Source organism: Ranitomeya variabilis, chromosome 2, assembly GCF_051348905.1.
Source record: "Ranitomeya variabilis isolate aRanVar5 chromosome 2, aRanVar5.hap1, whole genome shotgun sequence".
Classification (NCBI taxonomy): Eukaryota; Metazoa; Chordata; class Amphibia; order Anura; family Dendrobatidae; genus Ranitomeya; species Ranitomeya variabilis.
The window spans coordinates 169,354,083-169,367,478 of NC_135233.1; the positions used below are offsets into that span (position 1 = coordinate 169,354,083).

General features: G+C 43.5%; 1 protein-coding gene across 1 annotated transcript in view; it reads left to right on the forward strand.

The window, feature by feature from the left end:
• Window positions 1–13,396, forward strand: part of KIF26B (kinesin family member 26B) — a 521,116-nt gene that overhangs the window by 183,748 nt on the left and 323,972 nt on the right. Inside the window, exon 3 of the mRNA XM_077283159.1 lies at window positions 4,372–4,908. Within this exon, the coding sequence (XP_077139274.1) occupies window positions 4,372–4,908 (537 nt within the window). The remainder of the gene's footprint in view (window positions 1–4,371; window positions 4,909–13,396) is intronic.

Genomic DNA, 13,396 nt, shown 5'->3' on the forward strand with positions numbered 1-13,396 from the left:
ACGTGCCTGCTGGAAATGTACGTCATTACGTATAAACTGAATCACAATGTGGTATTGAAAACTAGTTCACAAACTGAAATTGACTATAGATCTGAAGGACCTTGTGTTCTGAATGATGCAGAACTCATGGGTATTATGGCTCATTTACATGTTACCAGCAGGCCTGTTTAGTTTGGCCAACCGCACTCCCCACGCGCGCTCAACGATTGGAAATAAATATGCACAGACTATCATTGTTCTCGGCAGCACATGTCCTGCACAAGATGATGTGCTGCCAAGAACAAGGTTTGTGCTTAGGATAGGTCATCAATGTCTGATCAATGCCTGACTAGAGGGGATGCGACACTCGGTACCCCTGCCGATGAGCTGTTACTGGTGTCAGTGGATCTGCAAAGCACAGCTCCATTGACAGAATAGTGGCCGCGGCCAGGTACTGCACATCCGCCCCTTATTGATTTGAATAGCGGCCCGCGGCAACTATACAGTCAACAGAGCTGGGCAGTTCCATATCTGAGCAGTTCCAGCCGACACCGGGAAAAGCTGATCTGTGAGGGTACCGGCTGTCGCACCTCCAATCATCATACATTGATGACCTAGCCTAAGGATAAGCCATCAATGTTAAAGTCTCAGACAACCCCTTTAAAATCACTTCAGCCAATATTCAAATATTTTGCTCTTTCGTCAGTTGATCGGCAGCCTTTTTATGGTGCCCATTTATTGGGAGTCAAGCCTTTCGTTCATGATAATTGGCTAGTGTAAATGCACCCTTATTATATAAGTGTATTTGTGCTTCACCAAAGGAACACAGTAACGCACTTTAATAATGGAGGTCTATCAGTACTATGATTTGTTTTTTGTTTTCCACAACATATTTTATTGAATGTTAAATGTAGAATACAGAATGAAAATGATGGGAAGAAAAAGTGTGTATAGTGGGGAGGGGGAGGTAAGGGACAAGGTACATGCTGCTCCAAATTTATCAAAGCACAGCATGAGCCATAAAACACCAGTGGCTGCCATAAACTAGTATTATGCTTTGTGCAAAAAGAAAAAAAAAAAAAAAGCATGAACCGCACATCCCAAAATCATACGTTGATCTAAAGCCGCTAGGCAAAAATTTATATACTGAACATGAGGTTTTCAGTTTAACATTCTGATCAGACTGTATGAAGCCCACTGCCCCTTCACGGCAAACCTCGTAGTGGGTCCTAACGCCCTAACGGAGCGGAGCCATGCGGCGACCACCGCCGCAGCGGCCATGCACCAGCAGGGCGGACGGCCTGTTGCCCCACAGCACCCATGCTGCGAGACTGAGCTCCCATGACTCCAGACCGCGCCGCCCCACCAGCACAAAGCCACAGCAACAATGGCCGCCACACAGCACCAGCACCAAAATGAAAGGAGCATTTAAACTCACCTTCCTCCAGCTCTTCAGTAAGAGCCAAGATGGGCTAGACCCCTTACTTTGCAGTCTCCTGGTGCATGGCCGCTGCGGCGGTGGTCGCCGCACGGCTCCGCTCCGTTAGGGCGTTAGGACCCACTACGAGGTTTGCCGTGAAGTGGCAGTGGGCTTCATACAGTCTGATCAGAATGTTAAACTGAAAACCTCATGTTCAGTATATAAATTTTTGCCTAGCGGCTTTAGATCAAAGTATGATTTTGGGATGTGCGGTTCATGCTCTTTTTTTTCTTTTTGCACATAAACTAGAATTATATGGGCACATTTCATCCATATTGGTGTATGGCGTTGTGGTAATCTCAAAAATTGTAATATCTAAAATGCCCAACAAATGTGGAACATTTTGCCTTTGTCTGACGAGTATATTTCCGAACCCCACAGCCCATCTGTTTTGTAAAGCACAATCTATACAAATGGTGGTATAGGTATACGATTGCATTCATTTACAAAATATACGTATGGCATGACCATTGCAAGGTTCCTCTTATACACATCATAGTTGTTGGTCAAATTAATTTGAAGGGGTTAAAGGGATAGGGAAGCCTATTGTATAATTGAAGTTGTTATGTTGAACGTGTAACATTATAGAAACCACAGGTCACACATTAACAATAGGTGATGGCTAAGCCTCCCCTCCCCTCCTGCCTCCCTGAAAAATCACCGCTGCACAGATCACAGAGCCTAGGACACTCCCATACACCTCAATGGACATCTGCAGTGTGGTGAATGTGGTTGGTGGGAATCCTATCTATGAATGCTGAGCATCTCAGGCAAGATTGCCAATCCACCGCACTTGGATTTTTGTCCTAGCTTTCCAGTACACTATATGGTAAAATCAATGGTGCCATTCCAAATTACAACTCGCCCTGCAGAAAACAAGTCTCATACAGCTATATTAACAGAAATCTAAAAAAGTTATAGCTCTTGGAAGAAGTGGAGGTAAAAAAGGTTATAGAGGGGGGAGGGGGTTAATATTTAATGTTTTCTACTTTCAGGAAAGTTGCCCCCAAACACTGTAAAGTACCTAACATAACAAATTCAGCAGCTTCTCACCATCCATGGGTCCAGCGACAGTTCCCTGCTGTTCACCTAGTCTCATTGTTTTGGCTGCAATGGTGACGTCACTTTGTGCCCTTCCCGGCTGTAGCCAATCACTGAGCTCTGTGGCTTGTGCCATCTACCTCTGGCACAGCGGCTGAGGGTAGTGGTTAGGCACAGTGAAGAGGCACACTGCTGAGTTTATTATTTAGGTTTTTTACAATTTTTTCCGAAAACCTCTTTAAAGGAGCATGGCGACTATAGAGTAGGTATATGCTTAATAAGAGTAATAAGAGCCCAGCAGACTAACAACAATTTATACACTGGGTCTGCAGAAAAAAGTATGTAAAAACCCTTGAATTTATTACATTTTTTATAAACATTTCATTACTTATTATTATTTAAATATATAGCACCATTAATTCCATGATGCTGTACATGAGAAGGGGTTACATCAAAATACAAATATCACTTACAGTAAACAAAACTAACAATGGCAGACTACAGGGGGAAGAGGACCCTGCCCTTGCGGGCTTACATTCTACAGGATTATGAGGAAGGAGACAGTAGGTCGGGGATTGCAGTAGCTCCGATGGTGTTGAGGTGGGCGTGTGGTCATTACAGGCTGTAAGCTTCTTTGAAGAGATGGGTTTTCAGGTTCCATTTGAAGGATCCAAATTTTCTGGATAACTGGACGTGTTGGGGCACAGAATCCCAGAGGATGGGGATGTTCGGGAGAAGTCTTGGAGGCGATTGGGTGAGGAACGAATAAGCATGGAGGAGAGTAGGAGGTCTTGAGAGGACCGGAGATTACGTGAGGGAAGATATTGAGAGATTAGTTCAGAAATATATTGAGGAGAAAGGTTATTGATGACTTTGTAGGTCAGTGTTAGTAGTTTAAACTGGATTCGCTGGGAAATTGGGAGCCAGTGAATGGATTTGCAAAGAGGGGAAGCAGGAGTGTAGCGAGGAAAGAGATGAATTAGTCGGGCAGCAGAGTTAAGGACAGACTGGAGGGGTGCAAGAGTTTTAGAGGGTAGGCCACATAGGAGGATGTTACAGTAGTCGAGGCGGGAGATGATTAGGGCATGCACAAGCATTTTGGTAGAGTGAGGGTTGAGGAAAGGACAGATTCTGGAAATATTTTTGAGTTGCAGGCGACAGGAGGTGGCGAGAGCTTGGATGTATGGTTTAAAGGATAGAGCAGAGTCAAGGGTTACTCCGAGGCAGCAGATTACCGGGATGGGGGAAAGTGTGAATTCATTTATTGTGATAGATAGATCAGGTAGGGAAGGTGTGCGAGATGGAGGAAAGATAATTAGTTTGGTTTTGTCCACATTGAGTTTGAGGAAGCGAGAGGAGAAGAAGGAAGATATGGCTGATAGACACTCTGGGATTCTGAGAAGTAGAGAGGTGACATCTGGGCCAGAGAGGTAGATCTGAGTGTCATCAGCATATAGGTGGTACTGGAAGCTATAGAACTTTATGAGTAGTCCCAGGCCATGGGTATAGATTGAGAAGAGGTCCTAGGACAGAGCCTTGAGGACACCAACAGAGAGGGGGCGAGATGAAGAGGTAGTATGGGAGTAGGAAACGCTAAATGTGCTGTTGGGTTACTTATAACACTAAAGTGTCAGAATGAGAAAATACTTATTTTTCATGTATCAGTGGATATTGTACAATGAATGTAACGATGCACCAGCGCTACATCTAAGTGCTGACAAAGCGGTGTCTGCGTGCACCATGAATGTATTTATTTATTACCGTTTTTTACTTACATTGTAAAATTGTATAATTCTTTTATTTCATTTTAGACATTGAAGGAGTTTGGATTTACATTTGTAACACAAATTGAATTCATTTGTCTTTTACAGGACCCATCCATCACTACTGGCATACATGACAAGCTTCAAGTACCAAACACCATTCGAAAGTCTTGGAATGAGAGAGACAACCGTTGTGATATATGCGCCACCCATCTCAACCAGCTAAAACAGGAAGCTATACAGATGGTTACTTCTCTGGAACAGTCTGCCAATGCTGAACACTACGATGCGGCATCTCCAGGATCTCCTCCAGGACATTCTAATATTCCAGCCTTAGTAGGTCCAAGACACATGGGGAGCCTCCAGCCAAAAGACTGGGTTTATATGCCTAATGCCTACACCACACCAAATTACCCAGGCTTTGTGCCCAGCAAACATGGTGGTAAACCTAATAGTCTTGGGCTTGCCAATGGTCAAGAAAAGAAAAATGGGTCTCCTTCACATCAAGCCAAAGTCAGCCTGCCAATGGCAACAAGCCCAAGTAATGGCAATATAATGAATTCAGTAGCCATTCAAGCTCATCAGTATCTCGATGGTACATGGTCATTATCAAGAGCTAACGGCGTGACACTGTACCCATATCAAGTAAGTCTAATTTTTATTGTAGCGCCCCCACCGCCGCAGGGCCGAGGGGTACCCGGTACCGGGCCTACGAGTCTCTGCTTCTGGGGGTTGTCACGGCGGCTAGGCCCCGGTCCGTGACCCTGCCGTGGGGCGCACAGTGAATGATAGGTGTGGATGTTGGTGGTGCAGTTGTGGGGTGCAGGTCGCGGTAAATAACGAGGACACCAGGTTGCAGTCTCTTTACCTCTTTACTGGAGATCTCTGAATCCTCAGTCCAGAATACGGTTCACCAGGCTGCGCAAGTCCGGCCGGTCCAATGGCACCTCCAGAGTTCACTTCACAGGTGGAAATCGGTGCCTTCCTTCTTAGCGCTATGTGTTGTAGTCCTTCCCTGCTGTGCTTACGGAAAGTACCCCACAACTGTTGTGTCTGTTTCTTAAGTTCCCTCACAACTCGATTAAATGATGTTCTTCTAATCGTCCGTCCCTTCCTGATGTTACAGTTAGAACGGCACCCGTTTGTCGGGTAGGCCTGGAGTTCTTCCGGGACCCTAGAGACGCCCCTCTCCCGCAATTGCCTCCCAAGACTTCATAGGTGATATGTGTTAGACAGCCCGCCTTAGACTGACTGTCCTGCCGCTGTTTAGAGTATTGCTTGAAGCTGAATGTTATAATACTCCCTCGGCGTTCCGGCCACCGGTAGTGCGCCTCGGTAGGGTGTTCCTCCGGTCTTACAGCACGACCCCTACTGGAATTCTCCTATCGCTTGATCTCGTTTCTCACTCAGCACAATCTATCTCGCTTCTAGTCCTTTCTTGGGCCCCGCCGCTTCCCGGAGCTGGCGCGGACCCGTTACGTTCTTTCCAATGCCAAGCCTCTGTCAGGATCCCACCCCTGACAGAGACCCTACTGTCTCTTCCTCCACAACACCCTCTGCCACTAGGTGTTGCTTCGTCCAATCCAGTCAGCTTTCTGATCTAACTTCCTGCCTGACCCCCAGTTTACCCACTATGGTGGGGAGTGGCCTAATGAATAGAACCCTTAGCTCCCCCCGGAGGCCCGGCTGTGAAATGTATTGGTGTCTGTGATACCTGATCAGATGAACTCCTTCAGTGCCATCGGACGCACCATGGCTCCCCATAGTGGCGGAGCCACAGTACTGCAACGACCAGGACTCTGGGGCGCTGCACTATCATGAACGTGTTTTGCTTGTTGGATTGTGTAGAGACACTCCCCATTGATTGGGACCACCCAGTTGGAAATTCTGTTGAACATTTCCAGGAATAATAACAGTGATCAGATGAACTCCTTCAGTGCCATCGGACGCACCATGGCTCCCCATAGTGGCGGAGCCACAGTACTGCAACGACCAGGACTCTGGGGCGCTGCACTATCATGAACGTGTTTTGCTTGTTGGATTGTGTAGAGACACTCCCCATTGATTGGGACCACCCAGTTGGAAATTCTGTTGAACATTTCCAGGAATAATAACAGTGGAACAGCTCAATGTTCACTTCTTATAAATGCCCCAGCATTGGTATTTCACAGAGAATATCAATACTTTTAAATTCAGTTGTATAATTATAAAATAACCTGTTGTTTCAGCCAAGTTATTATGTTAAATGTTGTTTTTATAACATTTTTTGGCAGGCTTTTTCTCAAACTTAATCTGAATTTAAAAAAATAATTTGAAATCTTGCACTGTTCACTCTGGCTACTTTACACTCTACAAAATGTCTAATATATATATATATACTAGATGGTGGCCCGATTCTAACGCATTGGGTATTCTAGAATATGCATGTCCATGTAGTATATTGCCCAGCCACGTAGTATATTGCCCAGTGATGTAGTATATTGCCCAGTTACATAGTATATTGCCCAGTTACGCAGTATATTGCCCAGTGACGTAGTATATTGCCCAGCCACGTAGTATATTGCCCAGTTACGTGGTATATTGCCCAGTGACGTAATATATTGCCCAGCCACGTAGTATACAGCACAGAGCCACGTAGCATATTGCACAGCGACGTAGTATACAGCACAGAGCCATGTAGTATATTGCCCAGCCACGTATGTCACAGGTTAAAAAATAAAAATTAAACATATACTCACCTTCCGAGGGGCCCCTTGTAGTTCTGTTGCCTGTGTTCGGTTCAGGCGGCAGCTTCCGGTCCGAGGGTGTGATGACGTCGCGGTCACATGACCGTGATGTCACGGCAGGTCCTTCTCGCGCAGGCGCGCAGGGCCTGCGATGACGTCGTGGTCACATGACTGTGACGTCATGGCAGGTCCTTCTCGCGCAGGCTCGCAGGGCCTGTGATGACGTCGCGGTCACATGACTGTGACGTCATGGCAGGTCCTTGTCGCACACCAATCTTCGCACCTGAACCTGCCGCCTGCATGGACCGGTCACCGGAGCGTCGGAAAGGCGGCGGAAGGTGAATATATAATGATTTGTTATTTTTTTTAAAATTATTTTTAACATTAGATGTTTTTACTATTGACGCTGCATAGGCAGCATCAATAGTAAAAACTTGGTCACACAGGGTTAATAGCGGCAGTAAGAGTGAGTTACCTGCGGCATAACGCGGTCCGTTACCGCTGGCATTAACCCTGTGTGAGCCGTGACTGCGGGGAGTATGGAGCGGGCCCCGTTCAGTGACTGCAGGGGAGTAGGGAGGGACTAATCGGACTGTGCCCGTCGCTGATTGGTCGCGGCAGCCATGACAGGCAGCTGGCGAGACCAATCATCGAATGAATATCCGTGATGGAAGTTGCCGACAGAAAGACGGAAGTACCCCTTAGACAATTTTTTTTAAAATACAGATTGTAAGACATTCCTATTAAAGGCAATCTGTCATTAGGATTTTGCTGCTCCATCTGAGAGCAGCCATGATGTAGAGGCTGTTACCCTGATCCCAGTGATGTGTCACTTACTGGTCTGCTTGCTGTCATTTTGATCCCTCTTTTATCTGCTGCAGATCTAGCAGTTCTCTGAATGCTGAACCCTGTATAACCCCGCCTACACCTCTGATTGGCAGCTTTCTGCCCATGTACTGTGTGCACAGAAAGCTGCCAATCAGTGCTGGAGGCGGGGTTACACAGGGCTCAAGAATATGCCTGACTACTTGGCAGTAGGTTTGCAAATTCTCTAGTGATAATCTCCTGCTCATAAAACTGCGATTTTATCAAAACTACACTAAACAGCCCAGTAACTGACACATCTCTGGAATCAGGATCTCTGCCTCTATATTATGCTACTCTTAAATTAGGTGCCAAAAACCTGGTGCAAATTCCTGTTAAAATGGTTTGCTTCTATTAATTTATGTGTCAGATTTTGAGAAGTATCAAGTAGATAAAGTAGGATAAGTGGATATTACGTGACAATTTGAAGCGAGTTTGTCACCATAAAACTCAATTTCAACTATTTGTACAGTCTTTGGCTGCCGTCACACTAGCAGTATTTGGTCAGTATTTTACATCAGTGTTTGTAAGCCAAAACCAGGAGTGGGTGATAAATGCAGAAATGGTGCATATGTTTCTATTATACTTTTCCTCTATTTGTTCCACTCCTGGTTTTGGCTTACAAATACTGATGTAAAATACTGACCAAATCCTGATAGTGTGACGGCAGCCTTATAGGTAACTCATACCTGCAGTATAGATTTCCCTTATTTAATTGTACACACAAACAATTTTATTGCATAAGCAAATGGGCACTGCTGAGTGCACCCTTGACGTGGTCAACACCTGAGTGCTCCATTTTGTCCCCTCTATCAACATGTTACGCAATTCCCCTTAGCTGGACTGACAGCACTCGATTGCCTAGACCAAGCGCTTCTGCATTGAATCCCCAATGCCTTGCATGTCCATGCTCACACCGAAGGAGCCAAACAAGCATGCGCATACAGTGTCAGTGCCGGTGCACTCTGCTCCCTCTCTCCTGTCTTCAGCTCACACAGGATCACATAGCAGCCACTCACTACTATGGCACCACAGACAGGAAAGAGGATGAGAGTGTGTCTGCACTGTGAGCGAATGTGCGTGATTGTTCAGCTCCTGTATTGTCAGTGCAGATGTGCAGGACACCAGGGCTTCAATTCAGGCCGCACCGTCAGTCACGCTAAGGGGAGGTGTGCGGCATGTTGCTTGAAGAACGGTGCACTATAAGCCCTTGACCATGCCAACAATGCACCGAGGTGCTCCCAATTGCCAATGCAATAAAATAATTTTTCAGTACAGTTTGAGATTGAATTGTATACTGCCTATATGCATTTTACAGGGATTAATTCCCTTATAGGAATGTGTACATTGTTTAAATCGAGATAGGGGATGTGGTAGTTCAACTCACTTGGCGGTAGACGGAGGTAGAAAAACAGGAACATTGTCTCTTTAAGTCTTCAGTTGGTTTATTATAAGGCAGCATAAACCAACTAGAAGTTGAAAGCAAACACAGCCCTTCGGGCAAAAACAGGAAGGCAACAAAGAAAAATAAAATGCTGTAACAGAGTCCATACTTTGTGGGTAACATCTCGCTCTGGAGCAACACAGGTTCAGTTTTTCCTCCGCAAGACACAAAACCACTGGAGATCCTCTCTTCAGTCTTGCTGATGAAAGACTGCCTCTGAGGCCAAGCCATTTAAGCCCCAGACTATGTCACTCTTCCCCCCATGTGACTGAACACATGAGTGTGACATCACACAGGTCCTGTCAGCTCTGCAGGTGGAGATAAGGTGGACATCCTCCCACCCGCTCTTTGGGTTTTACATCACTGACACCATTAAGTGTAGTGACGTACTGTATATCTCCCCTCCAGCATTCTACCAGTTTCTTTGTCACAGGGCTTAACAGACTACTTTTAAAGGCCAACTATTGTTGGAAAAGATAAATGAGTAGGTTTTTTTATAATTAATGTAAATTTTAATGAGAAATTCAAAATATGGATAAAATAAAATATATAGATAAAAAATGGTTGGATTGAATTGGTTTGGTAATAAAAAAAAATTCATACTGTACAATAATCATGTCTAAGTACATCAAGGGTTTATATCGGGATCATGTGAATGAATCTGATCTGTCTCTGTACCTCGCTATTGAATCTGTGTTGGGTATTGCGGCCTCTTATAACATCACATTGTCAAGCTGATTCTTAATTACCAGTGATGCTGGCTAGACGGCACGGCTCCTAGTGTGGGCATCCTACACTACTGGAACGTGGGAGTTCCCATCTTCTCAGACTTCTCAGAAATGGTTCAGTGCCCTGGACCCCTTCTGTCTCCTGAACAAGTATCATCTTCTGTGTCATGCTATACGGTACTTACAGTCGGAAAGGTACAAGTTGTAAAATATAGTGGATTTTACTATACTTACTCCAGTCATATTTTACAGCTCAGTAATTACATCTGTAATCCATATATTTATTAAAAAAAAAAAAATCCTTTGCAAATTGAGTAGAAAGTTAACGGCAAGCTTCAGATGTTCTAAAAAACTCATCCCCGGTAGGGTGAATTGTTTTTAACAATATTTCTGGATTTACTCAGTGTATAAAAACTAAGAATGTAGGTTGTTAATATTAGATCCGAGAAGGTCAGACTCTTATATGTGAATGTTTAGCTTAACCCAGTATGTATATGTTTTATACGGAAAGTGGAAAGTAAGGGTGGATTTACACTGTCCGATGCACTGCTTTAAATAATCACAGACCATCAATGTGTCACCGACCTGTGCCAACAGCTTATGTCTTAGAATAACAAAAGGATCGGGCATTTAAGTCCAAAATACCCAACTTTTGTCTCCCTCAACACGTTTCAAGTCCAGCTAGCTCTTCTGAATGATTGAGTCAGCCATTTCTACTTTATCATCACGCCTTAACTACCAGACCTAATGTCACACATATTTTTTCACCATAGCTTCTTGTGTGCCAAGATGTTGTTTTCATTGGTCTAACTTTGGAATACACTTGACTTTTTATCACTTTTCATTCCACTTTTTGGTAGGTGCAAAGAACAAAAAAGCAGTAATTCTGGAATTTTATGTATTTATTTGTTTTTAAAGCCACTCACCATTCCTTATACAGTAGTTAACATACCATTTATTTTCTGCTGGTTAATATGATAATCAGAATACCAAATGTATTTACTGTCTTGATGATGTACTATTTTTGTAAAAAAAAAAATAACTTTTTTAAAATACTTTTTTTGGTCACCATTTTCTGAGACCCATAACTTTTTTTAATTTCTGTAGACAGAGTTTTTTTATGGCTTATTTTTTTGTGAGACAAGATTTAGTTGTCCGTGGTACCATTGTTTCGGTACATATGACTTTGATCTTTTCATTTTTGATTTTTTAATAGGGAGATGAACAAAAAAAATGAAGTCCTGACATTGTTTTTTGGCATTTTGTTTTCATTCACCATGCGAGATGCATGTGACTGATTACAGTGTTAGCCAATGTATATGTTTACATTTTATTTTTATTTTTTTACTACTACTGCAGAAGAATGTCACTTTTTTAAAAAAAAAAATATTTTTTTGTGCATCATATTCTGAGAGCTATAACTTTTACATTTCTTTGAGTGCAGAACTCTACGAGGGCCTGTTTTTTGGCGTAACGCGTTGTAGTTTTTTGGGATACAATATGACTTTTAGATAATTTCTTACAATGATCAATGGGATCTCAGACACTCCATACTTTGATCGCATTGATATTACCCTGCAGTACTCATTTAGTGCAGAGTATTATCAAGACGGTCAGTATTATTAGGCTGTGATCTTTGGCAAACCTGGAGGCCATTGTCAGTCCTACAGCTGCCGTAGCAACCACAGTCGCCTCACAATCCCGCTGTGTGGAGTTGATGGAGTCACAGAGGAAGAAATCACGCTGTCATACTACTTAAAGCACTCTCCATTGACTTGGAAAGTAATGGTTTAAGGTTGGCTGAGGGTGGTCATACACTTCAGGTAGCACAGCTATTCCTCCTGATCTCCCCCATACAAAAGCGTGCTCAGCTGAATAACAAAAAGGGTTAAGGAAAGGGGACTAAGACACCTCTAGCGGCTGTTCATCATCCGTGAGAACAAAAATGTAGGGTATGTTAAAATCCAGCTTCTCGATCCTTCGGTTTCCCTATATCCACCTCTGAGAACATTCGGTAGGCGCCTGGGCACATTAGCTAGTCGTCCGTTACCCATGAAATTAGCTTGTTCAGCTAACATTACTTTAATCTGTGTGGCCAGCGTTACTATTCATTTTTTAAATGATGGCATGGACTCACAGATTGTGAATGAGCTGTACAAATCCTTCTTCCTTGCATGGGACGTTGACTTTCTTGGACAGAGCAGCTGGTAATTAGATGTATACTGTAGTTTCTCCGGAGTCATAAGGCATCAGCTGACCTCATCCTTGGCGAGGAATCAGTCAGGTTTCTGTATCACAGTAAATTAGCTAATTACGTCTCAAATGTGTTATCCCTGTTTTATCCAACCTCCAAAAGGGATCAAGAGGGGAAAGTGGAACTCATTGTGAATTCAAGACATTTTCGTTACATTTTAGGTTTTAATTAGTTTATCCTGATTTGATCCTGTGTGACATTTTATTCATGCTTCATGAAAAGAATAATTACATTAATATTTTTCCCTTGGGATACAGTCGAGATGGGTAGGGTGGGTGGCTTGTAAGCTTGGCTTTGTATGGTTAAAAGAGTTTGTTAATCTTTAACTAGTTAAATCACATGTCCTGGTGAGAAGAAAGTTTATGATAGGGACTTGAGCGGATGATTTTATACAAATTGTCACCTCACTGAGGACTTTTCTATATAGTTTTATATAGTTGTCACTATGGTGGAGTGAATGGTTCATAAGCATGCTTGGCTGTCAAAAAAATATCTTCCTCCTTCATAATACTGCAAATTACTGCAAACACATGAAACGGTCTTTAAAGTAGGATTTAATTTATTCTACATAAATTATAGCCTTTCCACAGGAAGAGGCGTCATATGGAGCTACTGGACCTTCATGCTCCTTTCTAACCTATGGCACTGAAGATATGAAGAAAGCAGTGAGGGTCTCGGCTGGTAGCCAGTGCTGCAGTCTTTGGCTAGAGTATAAAGTGCCATGAATATAATCTTCATTTAAAGAGATCTAACTTTGTTCTTGTTGCCAGTGGAGAACGTTGCACATATCTCCCAGGATCTCAGTATTAGTATCAGTATTAGATCTCAGTATTAGTATCATCACCAATCCAAGAATTATCCCATATTTGGTGAATATGTGATAATGTATGTAGATCGTAATACCTGACCCAGGGCAGGAGTTTAGTTGTGGACAATAGCCACACTACTCATGGTGTTTGCAAAGCACAGCCATAGTGCCGCTCGATCACCATGTACATGGCACCATTTGGGGATTACCTTCCGCTGATGGCATATATCCATGCTAATATCTTTTGTGGGGCTAAACATTGGAAACTAGATAGAACACTATGAAATGGTGAGAATCCATCCCCATCCA